We start from the raw sequence: 19,903 nt of genomic DNA, 5'->3' as shown, positions 1-19,903 counted from the left end.
AAATATAATAAAATATTTTATTTGCTCTATATAAATAACCTAGCTATCCTAACAGACTCCAGAAGTGCCACCCTATATGGTTTCTCTGAAAAAATGTAGAGTGCACCCCATACTTTAAGTACAGCAAATGAAGGAATAAAAAAATGATAGCATTGTTTGCATTAATGTTATTCCTATGTTACTGTCTTTTACAAATTAACACTTACTACTTATCTGCAATAAGGCCTCTGAGGTTGGGATTATTCATACCACCAATTTTAAACACACACACCAACCGTTTATGACTGATTGAATAATGAAATAAAATAAAATAAAATTATAGAAAAGACTGTAAAATAATATTTACAAAAAACTTTTAATTATTTACAAAAAACTAAACTATAACAAAAATTAAATAAGTTAAAATGCATTAAAATATAAATATAAAAGCGATAAAAAGACGATAAAAAACACTATTAGAGCTTTCGGAGGTGTCTATCTCCTTCCTCAGTAATAGTGAGATTTAAGCGACACATACTTAAATACCAGGTTCACGGCACACGTGGATGACCAGGCGCATACTCAGCATTCCTTTCACTTGTACCAGAACCGGAAGTGGTCTGGAGACATGGAAAATTAAAACGTTTATCTCTGGCCAAAACCACCGCCTCAAAAAGGGGGTGAAACCTAACTCCCCTGTCTCTGTTCATACTATTGTTACCAGAGGATCCAATCCACAGACTTTCCAGCCACTTGCGGTCCCAGAATCTATGCGCCCGGTCAATTGCGCCCACCGCTTTTATATTTATATTTTAATGCATTTTAACTTATTTAATTTTTGTTATAGTTTAGTTTTTTGTAAATAATTAAAAGTTTTTTGTAAATATTATTTTACAGTCTTTTCTATAATTTTATTTTATTTTATTTCATTATTCAATCAGTCATAAACGGTTGGTGTGTGTGTTTAAAATTGGTGGTGACTTACTACTTATATATGTATTAAGGAGACATTCAATAATGATATACACAGTCTTCTGTGGCAGCTTAGCACAATACAATGCTGCCCACCACTTTTGGGGAGAGGGTTGGGCTTGATTTCTAAATGACTGAAGGAATTACTAGATGAACAAGTTAGTGTAAAGAATCATTTTGGTTCATAGTAAATCACTGAAGTGAAATGGCATTGTTTTTGTTACATCTCATTGTGAATGCCTCCACCCTTTTTAGTAACTGAAGGAATTTACAAACTTCCTCAATCAAGGTTGCTATCAGCCCACCTTGAATGAAGGGCATAGGGTTTACCTACTGAGAGTTATTCCAGGTTTTTCAGCCCTCATAACAAGCAGAACAGCACATGAACACACATATGATACAGATATGAGTGACAAGCTTCTGTGCCATTAAAAATAATAATCTGAGTAAATCTGAATAATGATAAGTACAGTGACATACTCCTTATTTATTTATTTTAAATGATGAAATGCTGTTGTACTTTAGCTGAATTGTTAAGCCAGAAGGTACTCAGTTATTTCATCTTTCAGTGAAGTCAAAGATAACTGTTAGGTGGGTATCAAAAATGAAAGTTGATCACAGATACAGTGGTATTCTGGTTAAGAGTAAATACTTCCTTGCACATGTATTGTATGAGAATAATACTTACAAATGCACATAAAAATATCTCTGAATGTAGTGGGATTCTCAAAAATATTTTATTGCCAAATTAGAGATATGAATAATTATTATTAATCAATAAAAGGAAAGTGAATAGTTAATGTATTTTATAAATATGTTGGCATCTGTGGATATAATGCTTTAATTTAGCTTAATTTGATTATTAGCAAAACATATTGCTAGAATGCATTACTTTCTATAAACGTTCTTAGTGTACATTTTCAGGATAGAATTTTCTTCATGAATGTCATATGCTATATTCATTAAACACTTTGACAATTTCTTGAAGCTACTCTAGAAAATGCATTATGAATTCAATACATGTTGACCATCAGCAAAGACTGGGCTGAGCATACATATTCCAACTTTATCCAATGGCTAACTCTGTGATTTGATAATTATTATTTCTTATTCTTCTTAGGATTTATTCCTTTATTACAATGGTTCTCCTCAACCTAACATCAAAAAGTCATTCCTTTATTCTTTTTTTCCATTTTCTTCTATCTTCCCAATCTTCATCCATCAGTCCTCTTCTATTCATGGCTGCTCCTTCTCCATGGCATCCATTCCATGGCTCCTCTGGGCAATCTGTCATCCTCCATTCTCTTCACTTGGCCAAACCATTCCAATCTTTTCTCCTCTTTTTATTAATGATGGTGTTTTGGGCATTCATTGTGTTCCTTATCACCTCATTTCTAACTTTTTCAGTCCTAGACTTTCTTGCTGATCTTCGCCAAAAATCCATCTCAATGGCTAGTAGTTTATTTTTTTATCTTTCAGTTAATGTCCAAGTCTCACATCCATATAATAAAACACTTTGTAATATTGCATTATATATTTGATGTTTAGTTTTGTTATATTTTTATTCCATAGCACAGAATTAAGCATTCCTATGACCTTTCTATCTTCACCCAGTCTTCTCTCAATTTCCTGCACAGATGATCCGTCAGACCGAATAATTGCACCCAGGTATTTAAATTTTTGTACAGTTTTCACCTGTATTCCATCTAAATCCAGAACCTCCTCACTTCGATTCATGTACTCAGTCTTATTAAAATTAACTGTCAGTCCCCATGTTTTATATTCTTCTAGTAACTTTCTGCCCATATAGTTTACATCATCATCGTCCTGTGCTACCATAACTTAGTCATCTGCAAACAGTAGATTGTAAAGGTACTTATTTTGATCAAGGACACCCATTGAAATGCACTTCTGTGACCATGGTCTTAGAACAACTTCCAAGTACAGTTTAAACAAAGTAGGTGACAAACAGCATCCTTGAAGTAGTCCTTTGGAAATCTTAAATTTTCTTGATATTTTTGAATCAATTTTTATACAGCATGTATTGTTCTTGTAAATTCTTCTAATTATTTCAATTAATGGCTGGCTTATTGACATTTTTTCCATAGCCTTCCACAGAAGATTTCTTGCCATGTTATCATACGTTTTCTCTAAGTTTATGAACAGCATACCTACATCTTGGTTTGTAGCCTGACATTTTTCCAGAATTTGCTTAACAGTGAATAAATGGTCTATACATGAGCATTCAGTCAAAAATCCACACTGTTCCTCGGAAATAATAATCACTTGTTCCAGTTTTGATTTTAACACTTTTCCAAATAGTTCAGCAATAGAGCTCATATTGTAGATTCCTCTATAGTTGGAGCATCTTCTTCTGTCACCTTTCTTGAAATTGATGTAATGCAGCAGTTCCCAAATGGGGGTTCACAATAGTGTTCCAGGGAGTTCGCACTAAAAATTCTGTAATGGTGATTGCTTAAATTTACATAGGTATATTATTGTAAACTACAAAATATAACTAATAATAAACAATAAAGTAAAATAAAATTAAATAAAAAGTAAAGAATTGCCAAATAAAGAAACCACATCTCCCACAATTCCTTATAAGTAGTTTACTATCTTATAGTATATCATGTTAAATAAATATGTTTTCCATACTAAATTTTTTTTTTCATTCTCAAGGACCACTGTTATGTATAGGTACTTCTTTTTTTTTAGACCTATAGTACTTAGTACTGTGTATGGGGTTTAAAGGATGAAAGAAGATACTTGTTGACATTAGACTTGAACTTCTGTAGACTGTAAATTTCAGGAAATATGTATGAAGGAAGGTTGTTGCAGAAAACAGAAGTTTAATGAATAAATGAGGAAGAAGAAAAGTTGGTTCTGTGAGTTTGAACTTGGACAGTAAAAGGATGTTGACTGGTTGTGGCACGTGTTTGGACTACTTTGAAAGAGAGAGCGGGAATTATAGAAGCCAATTCAGAAGAACAGTGCCCATGGAAGTATCTATAGGAAAGGCATGCAGATAGTGGAGAGACTCTGTTAGAAATGAGACATTAATTAACCTAACTGCCCTCTTTTGAATGGAATCTAAAAGCCTGAGAAAGGTTTTGGGAGATACTGCCCCAGATGTGGGAACAATATTCCATGGTAGGCTGGATTTGTGATTTCTACAGGGTCAACAACTGCTTGGGAGACAAGTAATGCCGAGAGCAAAAGAGAAAACCCAGTTTTTTAGATGCAGAGGAAGCAATATTTGTAATGTGCATTATGCCAAGAGAGATTAGAAGTCAGGGTAATCCTCAAGATCTTGCCTAGAGCTCGAAGTGTAAACGAAGATAAGTACAGGAGCAAAAGATCTTTTTTGCGAGATATAATATAGGACTTATTTTTAAAGGATTGAAATTAAGTTATCTTTGCCCCACTTGAGAATTACCTAGAGATCAGCGTTTAAAGATTTAGCAGTGGATACTCGAGAAGTTGAAACTGTTTGAGCAGGGCAAGGTTTCTCAAGCTGGAAGGTGGAATGCAATGTGCTATTGTCAGCAAACTATGGATAGGATTTCCCATCAATGGAAGAAGGCCATTAAAATACAAGAGGAAAAGAGTGAGAGAAAGAACTGAACACTGGGAACACCAGCATTAGTGGAGAAGTTAGAAGACAGAGAGCAGTCTACGATCACCTGCAGTGAGCGGTCAGAGAGAAAACTAGATACCCTATTACAAAGAACAGCTGGAAAACCATAGGATAGAAGCTTATTTAGAAGACCTTTATGCCACACAAGATCAAAAGCCTTTGAAATGTCAAGAGCAATAGCTTGAGTTTTACCGAACTTTTCCATCGAATTTGTCCATAGATGGGTAACATAAGGCAGAATATTACCAGTGGAATGACACTGACAGAATCGATACTGGCAATCGTTGATCAGTTGAAAGATTTCCAGATAGTTTTGGAGTTGGCTCTTAATTGATTTCTCCATTACTTTGGAAAGAGTAGAGGTAATCACAATGGGACGATAATTGGATGGAAGGGATTTGTCACCCTTTTTTAGGAACTGGCTAGATATGAGAAAATTTCCAAGCAGAAGGAAAATTGAAATAAGAAAGTGAAAAAGGACAACACAAAACAGGAGTAAGTTCAGGGGTACAGGTTTTGAGAACAAGTGGAGAAATACCATCAGGATTTGGAGCTTTCTTAGCATCAGATTCATCAAAATCTTTCTGACATACTTTTGACGGAAGACCACAGGAGGCATTGAATGGAGTGTACCGGGTATGGTTTGAGGTGATTTACTAAGATCATCAATACATGAGTTGGAAGAAAAATAGGATGCTCTCAGGTCAGCTTTATCTATGGCTGATGTGGCAACAGAACCATCTGGTTTTGACAGAGGTGGGAACAGAGATGGGTAAAAATTACGGCCAATAGCTTTGGCAAGAGACCAGAATGCTCGGCTACCATTAGGGCAAGAAGCAAGTTTTCTACTCTTAGACTGTTCGAAATCCAGTTTGGACTGAATAATAACTGCTTTACAAAGTATAAATAATACTTAATAATAATTTTTATTATTGCGCAATGTCGCTTACAAACATAGTACTGGAAATATTTTATAATAAAAATTCAGAAATATTATACGATTTTAGAGAATATAGGCTTAGTGGTTCGCATTAAAAATATAATGTTGAAAGGGGGTCGCGATAAAAAAATATTACATTGAAAGGAGTTCGTGAGTCAAAAAAGGTTGAGAACCGCTGATGTAATGTATCCGATTGTCATTTCATTGGTATTTCTTTGCAATCGCATAATTTGTTGAACAATCGAGTTAATAGATTTATAACATTTTGACCTCCACATTTAAGCAGCTCCATGTTAATTCCACTTGGTCCTGGTGCTTTTCCACGTTATGCCATTTTTATTTCCACTTCCGCTTCCTTAATTTGGATGTTCAATCCTTTTTCCAAGTCAACTGTCTCTGTTTCAGTTTCTCTAAATTCCTCTCTTCCTTCATTCAATATTCATAATAATTGACCCATTCCTCCAGATCTATCATTTCCAGTATAGCATTTTGCTTATGAGGTGTCCTTAAACTCTTCAGTACTCTCCATGCCTCTGCAGATATTGTACATCCTAGTTTGCTGTTCACACCTCGCCACATGCTCTATCCCAGGACTCGTTCTTTGCCTTGATGATGTCTGCTTTCACTTATTTTTTTCTTTATATATTTTTCTATGAACTTCACTTTTTGAGCTTAGCCATCTTTGGTATGCTTCCTTTTTCTCCTTTATTAATTTCTTAATTTCCATGTTCAGCCAATCATTTTGTTTCGTCTTTTGAGATTTTCCTGTTTCTCCAGCAATTTTCTTCACTGTTTCCTTTAGGTATTCATATATATCTTTTGCACTCTCCCCATAGGTTTCATTTAATTCTTGGTCTAATCTTCGTCGATACAAGTCCCTAGTGCTCTCATCTTTTAGTGAGTCTACAGTGAATCTTTTGGTGTCAAGTTGTTCACTCCTCTCAAGGTCTTTCTTCCTTTTCTCCTTCCTTTTTTGACACATCCATGGGAATGACAAAAAGTGATCAGAGCCACAATATGCTCCTCTCTGGGCTCTAACATCACAGACAAAAATTGTACTTTGTTGTTTAGTGATCACATAATCAATTATTGATTTTAGTCCTTTTGTTCCTTGGAACCATGTGAACTTATGAATGTCTCTATGTTGGAAGAAAGTGTTACTAATCCACAGCTTATATTAAGAGCAAAGTTCTATCAGTCTCTCTCCATTATCATTCTTTACATTTTTTCCATGTCTTCCCACCACTTCACTGTCCGCAGCTTGTCCCACTCTGGAGTTCAAATCCCCCATTATGACTATCTCTTTGCAACGTGGAATTTCTTCTATTACTTCTTTCAGATTTTTCCAGAAATCTTCTTTAATACCTGTAGGAGACTCATTATTAGGAGCATATACCCCGATAATAGTAATTTCTCTTCCATATATTTTAATTTTAAGGGTCATTATTTTTGTTCATCAACAAAACTCCATTTTTCAATAAACTTTCTGATATTCTTGTGAATAAGTACAGCCACCCCTGCTTTAGCTCTTACATGTCGGTCGACACCAGACCAAAGGAAAATATATTCTCCACTCATTTCTTCACCTCTTCTTTCTTCCAGTTAAGACTACCACATCCAATTTATATTTTCCCAATTCCAATAAAATTTCATCTTGTTTTGTGCTAACTCCTTGTACATTCTAGCAGCCAAAATTCATAATCCTTTTCCGTTTGCCAGTTCGATTCCTATTTGTCCGTCCAATTTTTTCTCTCTTAGGTCTTTTAGCATTGAAAGAATGTTTTATGATGAATGGGGAGCTGGCCCATTGCATCAACCCCCAACCTGGAGGATCAGGGTATCTTTTTTTCTTCTAGTCTCTAGTTGCAAACCTTTCTGGCTTGGGAGGCCCTACCAGTAGTAAGCTACCACCAGCATAGCTCTGTAGGTCATTGAGACATGCAAGCCCCACAATGACAACAAGGTAAAAATACCATTGGTGTGGCTAATTATTATTTAAAATTCTAAATTAACTTATATCCTTGTAGACAAAGAGTGGCTGTATTCTCACATCGGAGTTGAAATGGTCTAGGTTCAATTTGTATTAATGACTGAGTTTGATGGGCCACAAACAGAGGAAACCTTTATGGGCATAGATTAGAGGAAACCTCTATTTTCACTCTGTGCTGAGTTACACATGCCATTCAGGTTCACAATGACAAATTATGACTTGGGTGTAGGACTCCCCCCTCTCTCTGCAAATCAATTTAAAGCATTTTGGTGAAAGACATGCTAATTATTAGCACACAGTAGCTAATTCTATTTAGAGCATATATATTAACCTTGGCAAAACTAAACCAAGTGCCAGGGTCATGATTCTTTCTCTGGTTTTCTCAAGCTAAGTTTGATTTGTTAGATACACCCATAATCACCATGCTTCGTACAGAAATAGAAGCAAGGAGAACTCACAAACTAAAAGATTAACAGTAGCTGCACGCAGGCGATAGTGATTCTTGCACTGCTTCTATTTTAATGAGCAGCAGCTTAGAGAGCAAGATGATGGGAGTCATCGTGGAACAAGTAAATACATGTGCTGTGTTAGGGTAACTGAGAATAAGAACAGGTGCATGTATACTTGCATTTACACCAATGCTAGGAGTATAGTAAATAAATTTGATGAATTTGAAGTGCTGGTTAAGACATCAAAGGCAGATATTGTTGGGATATCAGAGACATGGTGTCACACAGATATAAGCAGTGCAGAATTGGAATTTGGGGAGTACAACGTGTACTGAGAGGATAGACAAAGTTGGAAGGGAGGAGGGGTTATGCTGCTAGTTAAGAAACACATAAAATCTAAGGAAGTACATCCAGTTTAAATGGGTGGACAGTGCAATGTTGAGTCAGTTTGGTGTGACATAAACAATGGAAAGGGAAAATAGAGTAGGAGTGTTTTATAGGCCTCATGACTCTGATAGTACAATGAACAATTGTGCAGAGAAATAGAGTGGGCCAATAAATCAGAATGTATTGTAATGGGGGATTTTAACTTTCCAGATATTGACTGGAACTTGTGGCTTGTTCACTTGCACACTATCAAGGCTTTTGTGGATTTACTGGAGGATTGTTTTCTACAGCAGCATGTTCGAAGGGCAACCAGAGGGAGTAATACTTTTGATCTGATTATCAGCAATGATTATTCATGCATTAAGAATTTGCAGATAAAGGAACCACTAAGTGACAGTGATCACAGTGTACTGAAGTGGGATTTACTTAAAGATGTAACTACCATCAAGTGCAGTGCTTTTTTTGAAAAAAAAAATAGGTGCCGGTACCGATTCTTTGCTATCAGGAAGAACTGAAAATTAAAAGGATATGAAAAGTACTCTAAAATTTTTTTTTTCCTGATATTGTTACTTTAGTAGTAATGTTTTTAGAATAAGAACAACAAATTAAGTATATTAACAGAGTTTATTAAGCATAAATTTATTATTCAAGTATATAAAAAAATAAGTAAAATATGAATAAAATAAGTAAAAAATAATAACATACAAATTTGTAAGTAAAAATTATTTGTATTTTAATTGTGTATTGTGCTTAATAAAAGTTTCGAAAATTTTCAATTTTAATTTTACATGCAACAAGATATGGAAAATGTAACACACTAAAGAAATCTAACTTTGAATTTTTTTGAATATGGCCACTGTACAGGAAAAGGTGGGCCGGAGCCCACTGGGAATACCCCTTGACCTGATCACTCTTGACCAGCGCGACTTCTCCGTATGTGGGACAGGTGGTTGGATAGGTTTTACCAGGTACCACCAAGTTGTAGAATGGTAATCCCTTTACCTCTCTTAATTCGTGCAGCAGCACTAATTGCCTAAATGCCCGAAATGCGAACAGTGCGTACCGAGTTAATTCTCTCCTAATCCATTCGCTATATGAAAATTTTCTTCGCTCAACAGAAACTATTGTAACTTCCAAGGACCGTCCCAAAAAAAGCACTGATCAAGGGTAAATGGAACGGTTTTGCTTTCATAAAGGTGACTATAGTGGTGGTTTCAGACAGTTTTTAAATTCTATACAGTGGTGTTACTGATGATGTTAAACACAGCGAATTCTAGGAAATAATCTTGGAAGCTAGTAGGCTTTTCATACCAACTAAGAAATACTGTTCAAGATTTAGACTTAAATGGATGGCAGATAAACTAATGAAGCTCGTTTGTTTGGTTTTTAGGAGCATTAGCAACTAAGGCCATATTGCTCCGAGGATATGTGGTGGTCATTCCCTGACCTTTCCGCATCCTCCGTATTTGGTGGTTATGGGCTTAAACCCTGGTCTAATCAAGCAGCGTGTGCTACGTACTGCCGCTCCTGCCCACCTGACTACGGAGGTGCCAATGAGGTTCATGGAAGAGAAGAAAAATACATGGGATGCATATAAATTATCAGATGACACAGAAGCCTATGGTAGATATAAGCTAGTCATTAATCAAAGCACAAAGGAGGTTAGGCAAGCAAAAGCTGATTACAAAAAATCATTGGCAAAGGATGCAAAGAAAAACAACAAAGACTTCTTTACTTATGTAAACTCAAGAAGGATGGGGATGAATCAGATTGGTCCACTTGATGATGGTGGTTCGAATGTTGATGATCCTGCTCAGACAGCTGACAAACTAAATGAGTATTTTGCATCTACATTCACACATGAGGAATTCTGTAAAGAAGGGGTGAACAGAAGTTTAATAAACTCTAACAGGAAGCTAAATGGTTTTGTAATAGCGGAGAGCAAAGTGGAGGAGAAATTGCTGAAGTTAAACATAAAAAAAGGCACCTGGGGCAGATGGAATCTTTCCAGTTATATTGAAGGAGGCAGCGAGTGAAGTTAGCAAACCCTTAGCAATAATTATGAGAGCAATCTTAGATTCAGGGGAGGTCCTCAAGGGCTGGCGATGTGCAAATGTATCCCCAATTCACAAAGGAGATTCAAAGGGTGACACAAATAATTATAGACCTGTTAGTTTACCTTCTGTTCTGGGGAAAATAATGGAGTCGCTGGTTAAAGAAATGATGCAGGATCACATATACAAGACTGCAGTAACAGTTCAGACACAGCATGGGTTTATTAAGGGAAAGTTTTATCTGACCAATCTGATTGGATGCTATGAGGTGGTTACAAAGGAACTGGATGCAAAATATAATTTTCTTTTGATACTGTTGCACATGGAAGACTCCTGTACAAATTGGAGCAGTGTGGCATTAAGGGCAAGTTGCTACGATGGATAAAGGGATGGTTGAGTGGGAGAGACGGCAGTGAGCAGTAATAAATGGACACTGCTCTACATGGACTAATGTTATTAGTGGAGTCCCCCAGGGTTTGGTGCTGGGCCCATTGTTTTTTTTGTGTATTTATCAATATCGATGAAGGTATATTAGCATTAGTAGAGGCATTTGATGCAAGAAAGCAAACTTATGCAGCATCAGCCAAAAAAAATAAAGTAAAATAAATAAATAAAAAACAACCACTTCCACTTCACCCCTCTGTTCGTTCGAAATACCTGTCCAGCTGAACCTTAAACTTATTTAGGCTATCAACTTCCACGACAAGGGATGGAAGTCTGTTTCACCTACCAACCACCTGCTGGCTAAAGGCAAATTTCCGCACATCTATCCTACATCTGTCTTTCCTCAATTTGAATTTATGCCCTCTCAGGTGATTATTCTGAGCAAGAGGAAGAATCCCATCAGCATTGAGCATGCTCAAACCATTCAAGGCTTTGTACACCTCTATCAGATCACCTCACTGGTGCCTAGTCTCCAGACACTAATTCGCAAAACTTAAGCCTTTCTTCGTAAGAGCACCCCTTTGTTCCATTCACTAATCTTGTTGCCCTTCTCTGTACTCGTTCCAGCAGCTCTACATCCTTCTTGAAATGAGGCCTCCAGGCCTGTATACAGTACTCTAGGTGTGGCCTGACCATTGCCTTATACAAGGGAATAATCACCTCCTTATCCCTGTTGGAAAAATTCCTATATATCATTGACAATACACCATGAGCTACTCTTGCAACCCATCTGCACTGCTCAGAGAACTTCATATCTGCCTACACAACTACCCCCAGGTCCCTTTCATTCTCTACCACTGTCAGTGTAGTACCACAGAGTTGATACGTTGCTCTGGGGTTGCTGTTTCCCATCTGTAGTACTTTACATTTGTCAATGTTAAACTTCATTTGCCACCTCTCAACCCATCTGCTGAACCTTTCCAGATCCTGTTGCAGCAGCATAGTGTCAGTAGTGTCCTAGACAACCCTGCCAACCTTCGTATCGTCTGCAAACTTGGACATTAAGCTTGATATACCATCATCAATATCATTTATAAATACAGAAAACAATAAAGGACCCAATACTGAACCCTGAGGGACTCCACTAATAACATTAGTCCACGATGAGCAGTGTCCATTGATTACCACTCTCTGTTTTCTCCCCCTCAACCACCCCTTTATCCATAGCAGCAATTTGCCTCCAATGCCACACTGCTCCAATTTGTGCAGCAGTCTTCCATGTGCAGCAGTATCAAAAGCCTTTCTAAGATCCAAGTATATAATATCAAAGTTATTCCCTGCATCCAGTTCTTTTGTGACTGCATCATAGTATCCAATCAAATTGGTTAGGCAAGACTTCCCCTTAACAAAACCATGCTGTGTCCGAGTTATAACTGAAGTCTTGTCTAGATGATCCTGCAGTGCTTCTTTAACCAGTGCCTCCATTAATTTTCCAGGAACATAAGTTAAACTCACAGGTCTATAATTACTTGTGTCAGCCTTTGATCCTCCTTTGTGAATTGGGGTCACATTTGCACATCTCCAGTCCATGGGTACCACCCCTGAGTCCAAGGAAGCTCTCATAATCTCCCATCCACCCCAGGTGCCTTTCTTGTGTTTATCTTCAACAATTTCTCCTCCACTTTACTCTCAGTTATTACAAGATTCTCTAGCTTACTGCCAGAGTTGAATACACCTCTGGCATTCCCCTCGCTGAATAACTCCTCATGTGTGAATGTCGATGCAAAATTTTCATTTAGTTTGTTAGCTACCTGAGCAGGATCATCAACAGTTGATCCATCGATATCAAGTGGACCAATCTGATTCATCCCCTTCCTTCTAGAGTTTACATAAGTAAAGAACTCTTTGCTGTTTTTCTTCGCATCCCTTGCCAAGGATTTCTCGTAATCTGCCTTTGCCTGCCTAACCTCCTTTGTAACTTGGTTACAGATCAACTTGTATCTATCATAGGCTTCTGTGTCACGTGTTAATTTGTATGTATCCCATGCATTTTTCTTCTCTGCCATATGCCTCATTAGTTCATCTGACATCCATTTAGGCCTAAACCTTGAACAATATTTCTTAGTTGGTATGTAAAGCATAGTAGCTTCCAAGATAAGTTCTTTGAATGCTTCCCATTTTGAATTTGCTGTTGGTAACATCATCAGTTGATACCACTGTATAGAATTTAAATACTGTCCCAGTCCATCGTAGTCGCCTTTACGAAAGCATATCAATCTTAATGGCTCAGTGTCAAAGTTTGCAGTTGATACAAAGGTTGGCAGGGTTGTTAATGACAGCAAAGACAGTAAGCGAATGCAGCAGGATCTAGAAAAGTTAGGCAGTTGGGCTAAGAATTGTCAACTGAAGTTTCACATTGATAAATGCAAAGTACTGCATATGGCTAGCAGTAACTCAAGGGAAATGTACCAACTGTGTGGTACTACACTTAGAGAATTGGAGAATAAAAAAGACCTGGGGTAATTGTGCAGTCAGATATGAAGTTCTCTGAGCAGTGCAAGACATGCTGCCAGAGCAAGGTCATGGAGCCTTGTCAATGATATATAGGAATTTTGCTAGCAGAGACAAGGTGATTATCCCTTTGTATAAGGCAATGGTCAGGCTACACCTTGAGTACTGCATACAGGTCTGGAGGGCTCATTTTAGGAAGAATGTAGAGTTGTTAGAACAAGTACAGAGAAGGGCAACAAGATTGGTGAGAGGAACAAAGGAGTGCTCTTACAAACATTTGGAGTGACCGGATGGGTGAAATGGAAAGTTTTTTTATGGCTGATACTGTATAAGCTTACTTTCTTGCATCATATGCCTCAACTAATGCATACCATTTCATTCAAACATTTCTGGACATATTTTCTTTACCAATACTATTTGTTATTTCAACATATTTGGTATAAACTGTGAACTGCTTATACTAAATTTTGTCAGAACACATGTTCCAACACGTGTTCCGACAATGCATTTTTATTGGTATCTTACAAAAGACTTAAGTTGTATAATACTGACTTAACAGATATATTTTGCTACTCCCCCTATTAAGGATTTCAAGATAAATAAATAAACAAACAAAATAAACAATAATGAGGGCATGCTACTTCAATAAGGTCTATATAAACTAATTTGGATGGGCTGAAAAATGACAATTGAGGTATAACATGACATCTGAGTAGCAAATTTAGTATAGTTGATAATGAAAGAGACCTGGAGGTAATTGTATCCTTATATGGTTTAATTAATGCCTTACTCCAATCTTCCAGTACTTGTCCTTCTGAAAATGGCACCTGGATAATGTGAGGTAACCACAGTGACATTATTTTCCCCTCCAGCTTTTAGCTTTTCATGTGTAACTTCAATTACAACTTTGTTTTGATTAATAACAGAGATAATATTTAAAACTTTTCCCATTCCAATCTTAACTTTTCTCCAATGATGCCTTCTTCATTCAGCATAACATCAAAGTATTTATTGCACACACTTCTTCAATGTTCTTCATTTCTGTTTTAATTTTGTACTTGTCAGTTTTGATCTCCTTATTTATTTCTTTCCCTGTTCTGAAAATTTTAACTAAACACCAAAACATTTTCCCATCTTCCTGATATTTGTTTTCCATATTTTTTCTGGTATTGTGATCATTGTTCAGTTCCTGCATAAGACCAATGACATCTTTGCAGACACACATGTTGTTTTCCATTGCAAAATATCTTGAAAACTCTTCATTTCGCTTATGGTATATTGTAATGTTTGTACCTTTGGCGAGTAAGTTCCACTGTTGTAGTCTGGATCCGAGTAATTCAGCCTTCTCTTTGGGTTAGCCCAAGTCTCTGATCAAGTCACTTAATTCTTCTTGTTCAATGTAGTGTGGGGTCTTTTCTTTTTCTGGCTCTTAGTCCAAATCATGTGAAGCAGATGGTTCCAGGACATCTGGAAAAACGATTTCTTCTGTACCTTCATCACTACTTCCGATACCCCAAGATTTTGGTGGCACAGGTACTGGCAGGTCTTTACCATGTGTCACTGGCCTAATTGCTGATGGGATATTTGATGCAGTGTTTGCTCTTTTTAGAAATATCATTTATTTTTGTGATGCAGAAATAGCAGACGTTGAAATGATTCTTGGGCTCGTGCCACACCATAGGAATGGCAAAAGGTAATGTTCTCAGCTTGCCATATAACCACAGCCTTAAGTTCGTTGTACAAGTAATACAACAGATATGTGGAGCCCAATTTTTTTCTTCGTCACTGATCTTGCAGCTGAAGTACAATGAATATGCAACTTTTGTGATATTGTATATTTTCTTCCTCTGAGTTTTTGGGGTTAAGTGTTTTTTTTTTTTTTTTTTTAATTAGTTGTTGGCGCATCGGCTTCTGTGGTTATAATGCACCTCCCAAGGTTTTTGCACTACTCTGATCCAAGCCTGAGGCAGGATTCTAACCCTTGACCTTTGGGTTGCCAGGCAGGCACTTTACCCACCCGGCTAGCCTGGTTGGCTTGGGGTTAAGTGTCCATAAACATAGCAGAATTTGTCTTGGTGATTGACATAAGTTCTGTGCTGTTCTATACATAAAACTTGACCAGAAACAACCATTGATTTGCTGGAGGCAAAAATCATGTTGAGTAGTGTATTTAATAGTAGCAGTTTAGTTAAATATTAGCATTGCACATAATATATTATATTGTTTAGTATGTTAATAAACATGTATAATATTTTCAATATAGGTCAGCTGCTATAATACTTAATTATAGCAGCTGACCTATATTAAGATCCCAATATCAAATAAGCTAAATGGTGGCTTTTCAATTTTTCAACTCGTACCAACTTTTTGTAAAAATGCATATTTTATTCAGTTATTTGTAAACGTGCAAAATTAATCCATTAAGTTTTTTTTCCTTCTTATTGTGTTGCTCATTTTGACTCATATATATAAACAAACATTTTGAATTCTTGACTTTTTTTTTTTTTTTTTTTGATATTCTCAGAATTTCATTAAAAAGTCAAGATAAGAATAGCTCTAATAAAATACTTAACTATATTACTACAATGTAAAACTTCTTTATCATGAAATGTTTCCATGATTTTTATTTTTTGATAATGTGGAATGTAGTAATAACTGGCATTGTTATTCTAATTTCATGTAAAACTGACTATAAATGCTCTTAGAATAATTTAAAAAGAAAGCAAGATCAGAAAAGTTAAAAGAATGAAGTTCACAATACCTTATAAAGTTTCTTAAATATTTCTGCTGAAGCACTGTTAGTGATGGAACTGTTTGGTTGAGAGTCTAAAATGAGGAAAGACATTTAGCGCATCACATTTACTAAACTTGCTATATTCAAAAATATTTGATAAGAGTTGTTTTTAATTCATACTAGCCTAAAAATTTAATAAGGATCTTGTACAGATATCAAACTTCCAAAATATGTTGCATGCTGGTCTTATTTTCTTATCACAAAATAAAACAAAATAAATTTAAAATCTCACCTCTGATAAGATGGCTGATGCTTTTTCCTCCTTTCCCTTTATCAGTGTTCCAAGATTAGTTAGTACTGCTTTCCCTTCTATCATTCTTCTTACTGCATTGAGCAGGGCAACTTCAAAATAAAGGCTCCCAGTGCTGAGACAAATGAGTCAAAATTAAAAAGTTATTTTATCTGGTTATCTTATGTCGAATTTATAATACAATTTCTAATTGAAATTATTCATTAAAAGTTATTATAAATGATATTTATTACAATTCATTCAATAAATCAATCACAAAAAAGATATCAAAAGTGGGACATTTATATAATTATACTGTAGTAGCAGGTTGTAAATTTACAATATTAAATACACAGTTTCCAAAAAGAGAAAATGATTAGATACTTTTATGTTGCTGTTTACAGCAACATATCATGTGTATCTCTGAGAAAAGTATTACCTGCCTTGTTCTTTTAAAATATCAATCTCTAAAGCATCTCTTAGGGCAATTGGAAGCTCCTTTTTCACATTATCTTTTAATAGAATGCTTGCCGTTTCCTAAATGAAACCAGTTTTTTATTAAATTTGTTTTTTTCAAGTATTAACAAATTTTAAACTATTTCCAAAATAATGTTTTAATATTTTAAAATGGGTACTGAACATATTGAGCATTCAACCTGCTTTAAGATAAACAGTGGCAATAAATGTCAGTCATACTGTATTTTTGGTGACATCTGTTAATTATACATGTGGAATTATGTTATGTTATCAGCACAGTAACCAATTATAAAACAGGATACAGAGGTTATCAAATAGAATATAGAGCATATCAAATGGTTCATTCAACAAGGATTACATTTTAAAATAATCTGGATATATTACTAACCTGGTGTCCTGTCCTAATTGACATCTGTAAATTTTCTCTCAGAGAAACAGGAGGAGTTGTAGTTGGGTTACCAAGCAGATGGGTGCATGCAGTACAATATCCTTTCAACTTGGCCGTATTTACTTTGCAGAAATTCAACTCCTGCAACTTGTGTTTAATAACAATTAAAATCCCATATTCTTAACTATTTACTATTTGTTCATAGATAAAAATTGTACATTATAAAATTCCTGGGCAAGAATCACAACCCAATTTATTATATTCTGCTGTAAAACTTATTTAATTTACAAAGCAATTAAAATAATCACACATGATTAAAATAATATAAATAATAATAATACAGGTAGTTTCTGACTTTGCGAGTTAATCCGTTCCTAGTGCATGCTCGTAAAGCGAAAACTTGTAAAGCGGGAAATTATTTCCCATATACATAATGTTAAAAATAGGGGTTACGTTCTCAAAAATGAAATTAGTTAGCTAATTAGTTTGTTTAAACAATGATTAATTTATCCAAAGAAATGAAAACATAGCCTCTAAAATCAAGCAAATTATAATAATAAAGCAATTATTTATGACTTACAAATGTTAAAGAATGGTTATTCTTCATCATCATTGACTAAATGCACACTTGTTGATCACTCATTATTGGCTCGGCACTCGTTGGTTTGTTGCGCAAGGAGTCGTCTTCTTCAGAAATGCTTCAAGAGGTGTTTATTTCCAAGATAATCTTCTCCTTTCTTCATAAATTTCAATAGCATGCATAAGCATTTTTTAACAGAATGTACAAATTGCAACTAACATGATTTGCCGAGAGTAACAAGTTTATGAAGCTTTAAAAAAAAGGAATAAAGAGAAGATTCTGGAAATTTATTTATGTTTTTTATACGATTGAAGATTTCAGTAAAGGGGAAACACGTTTCACAATAATAATGTAAAACACCACGCAATTCCAGCTATTGGTATTTTCGCAAATGCAATTACATAGAGTTTACTACCTGTTTATAATTGCTTGCACTAACAGAAAAACCCAATAAACTGGAAAGTGCAAATTGTTTTTATGTTTGTGATCTCCAGAAACGTGCTTTAGAAAAATATCACAAGGCATTCAAAATTGATTCTTATAACGGAACCAATGATAATGATGAAAGTGTAGTGCATTTTTAATGATTTGAATTAGTAACTAATACAATTTACACTATAAAAATGACCTTTCAGAGAGTTAGTTATATAGTGAAAATTTCAGTTTCTGAGGTCGTGGAGCAAATTACCAAAAAGCAATGTGTTATTAGGTTACATATGGGATCACATTAGGATATTTTCATGATACGATGGTGTCTCTGAAACGATTAATATTGTAAAGTGGGGGTACATTGTATCATAAAGCTACGAGCATGGTTTGAAATGCGGTATTTATGAATGTTTAACATTTGTTTCTTGCAATTAATGTTCATATTTTCGATTTTGTTGATACTTGGAAAAAAAAAAAAAAAATCGTAAACCCGGGAACTGCCTGTAGTTGAAGAAATAGCCTGCTACCGCATTACATTCCAAAAGCATTAATCTACCTTCAGGTTTCACTCTGTATTTTGAATGAATGAGTCGAATCATATGCAATCTATTAATGTCAAATATAGGGATCTTCTGGGCTTGCATTTCATGGTGTTTCCATTGGACACTAACCCTTTTTTTTTGGTAATATAAAGATTATAAGATAACCAAACAAAATTTCTTAAATTATTAACCTCAAAACAATTAGTGTGGTACTACACTCAGGGAAGCGGAAAGTGAAAAAGACCTAGGAGTAATTGTGCAGTCAAATATGAAATTCGCTGAGCAGTGCAGATGGGCTGCCAGGGCAGGTCAATGATATATAGGAATTTTGCTAGCAGGGACAGGGAAGTGATTATCCCATTGTACAAGGCAATGGTCATGACACACCTAGAGTACTGTGTACAGGTCCTGGAGGCCTCATTTTAAGAAGGATGTAGAGTTGCTAGAATGAGTACAAAGAAGGGCAACAAAGGGGGTGCTTTTACCAAGAAAGGCTTAAGTGATTATCTGATTGAGGTGTATAAGGCCTTGAATGGGTTGAGCAAGCTGAATACTGATGGGATTCTTCCTCTTGTTCAGATTAAGAACCTGAGGGGGCAGAGATTCAAATTGAGGAAAGACAGTTGTAGAACAGATGTGTGGATATTTGCCTTTAGCCAACGGGTGGTTGATTGGTGGAACAGACTTCAATCTTTTGTTGTGGAAGTTGATAGCCTAAATAAATTTAAGGCTGAGCTGGAATGGCATTTGAAACGAATGGAGGGGTGAAATGGAAAGGTTTTTTTTGGCTAATGCTGCATAAGCTTGCTCTCATGCATCGTATGCCTCTACTAATGCTATGTGCTATACTAATGCTAATGCTATGTGCTATGAAATATATTCAACCACATATTAGACTGGCTAGGGTATAATGAATGTTCCAACCACGAGGTCCACTGAAGCATAAGGTGAATACGAAGTATAAAACCAAGAAGAATATATAAGATAAACTCCAAAATATTTATACAAGTAAAAAATAGTGAATATTTCCTTTAAGAATAGAATATTATTAAACATTCTTTTAATTCTTATATCTAATTCATTTTAAGGATTATTTTCAATAATCCTTAAAATGAATTAGATATAAGAATTATAGACTCAAAACATTAAGTTATTATT

The 19,903-nt window shown here is 35.5% G+C and overlaps 1 protein-coding gene across 1 annotated transcript in view; it reads right to left on the bottom strand.

Moving 5' to 3' along the window:
* The window catches only part of IntS8 (integrator complex subunit 8), a 232,475-nt gene that overhangs the window by 110,509 nt on the left and 102,063 nt on the right, over positions 1-19,903 (bottom strand). Inside the window, exons 9-12 of the mRNA XM_090368890.1 lie at positions 17,195-17,341; positions 16,769-16,866; positions 16,333-16,465; positions 16,068-16,132 (exon numbers count right to left, since the gene is read on the bottom strand). Coding sequence (XP_090225016.1) covers positions 16,068-16,132; positions 16,333-16,465; positions 16,769-16,866; positions 17,195-17,341 — 443 coding nt within the window. The remainder of the gene's footprint in view (positions 1-16,067; positions 16,133-16,332; positions 16,466-16,768; positions 16,867-17,194; positions 17,342-19,903) is intronic.

The sequence above is a fragment of the Mastigoproctus giganteus genome, chromosome 2 (genome assembly GCF_048544385.1).
Source record: "Mastigoproctus giganteus isolate SK-2022 chromosome 2, ASM4854438v1, whole genome shotgun sequence".
Taxonomy (NCBI): Eukaryota; Metazoa; Arthropoda; class Arachnida; order Uropygi; family Thelyphonidae; genus Mastigoproctus; species Mastigoproctus giganteus.
The sequence above is the reverse complement of the archived record's forward strand: the minus strand, read 5'-3'. Positions and strand labels throughout refer to the sequence as shown.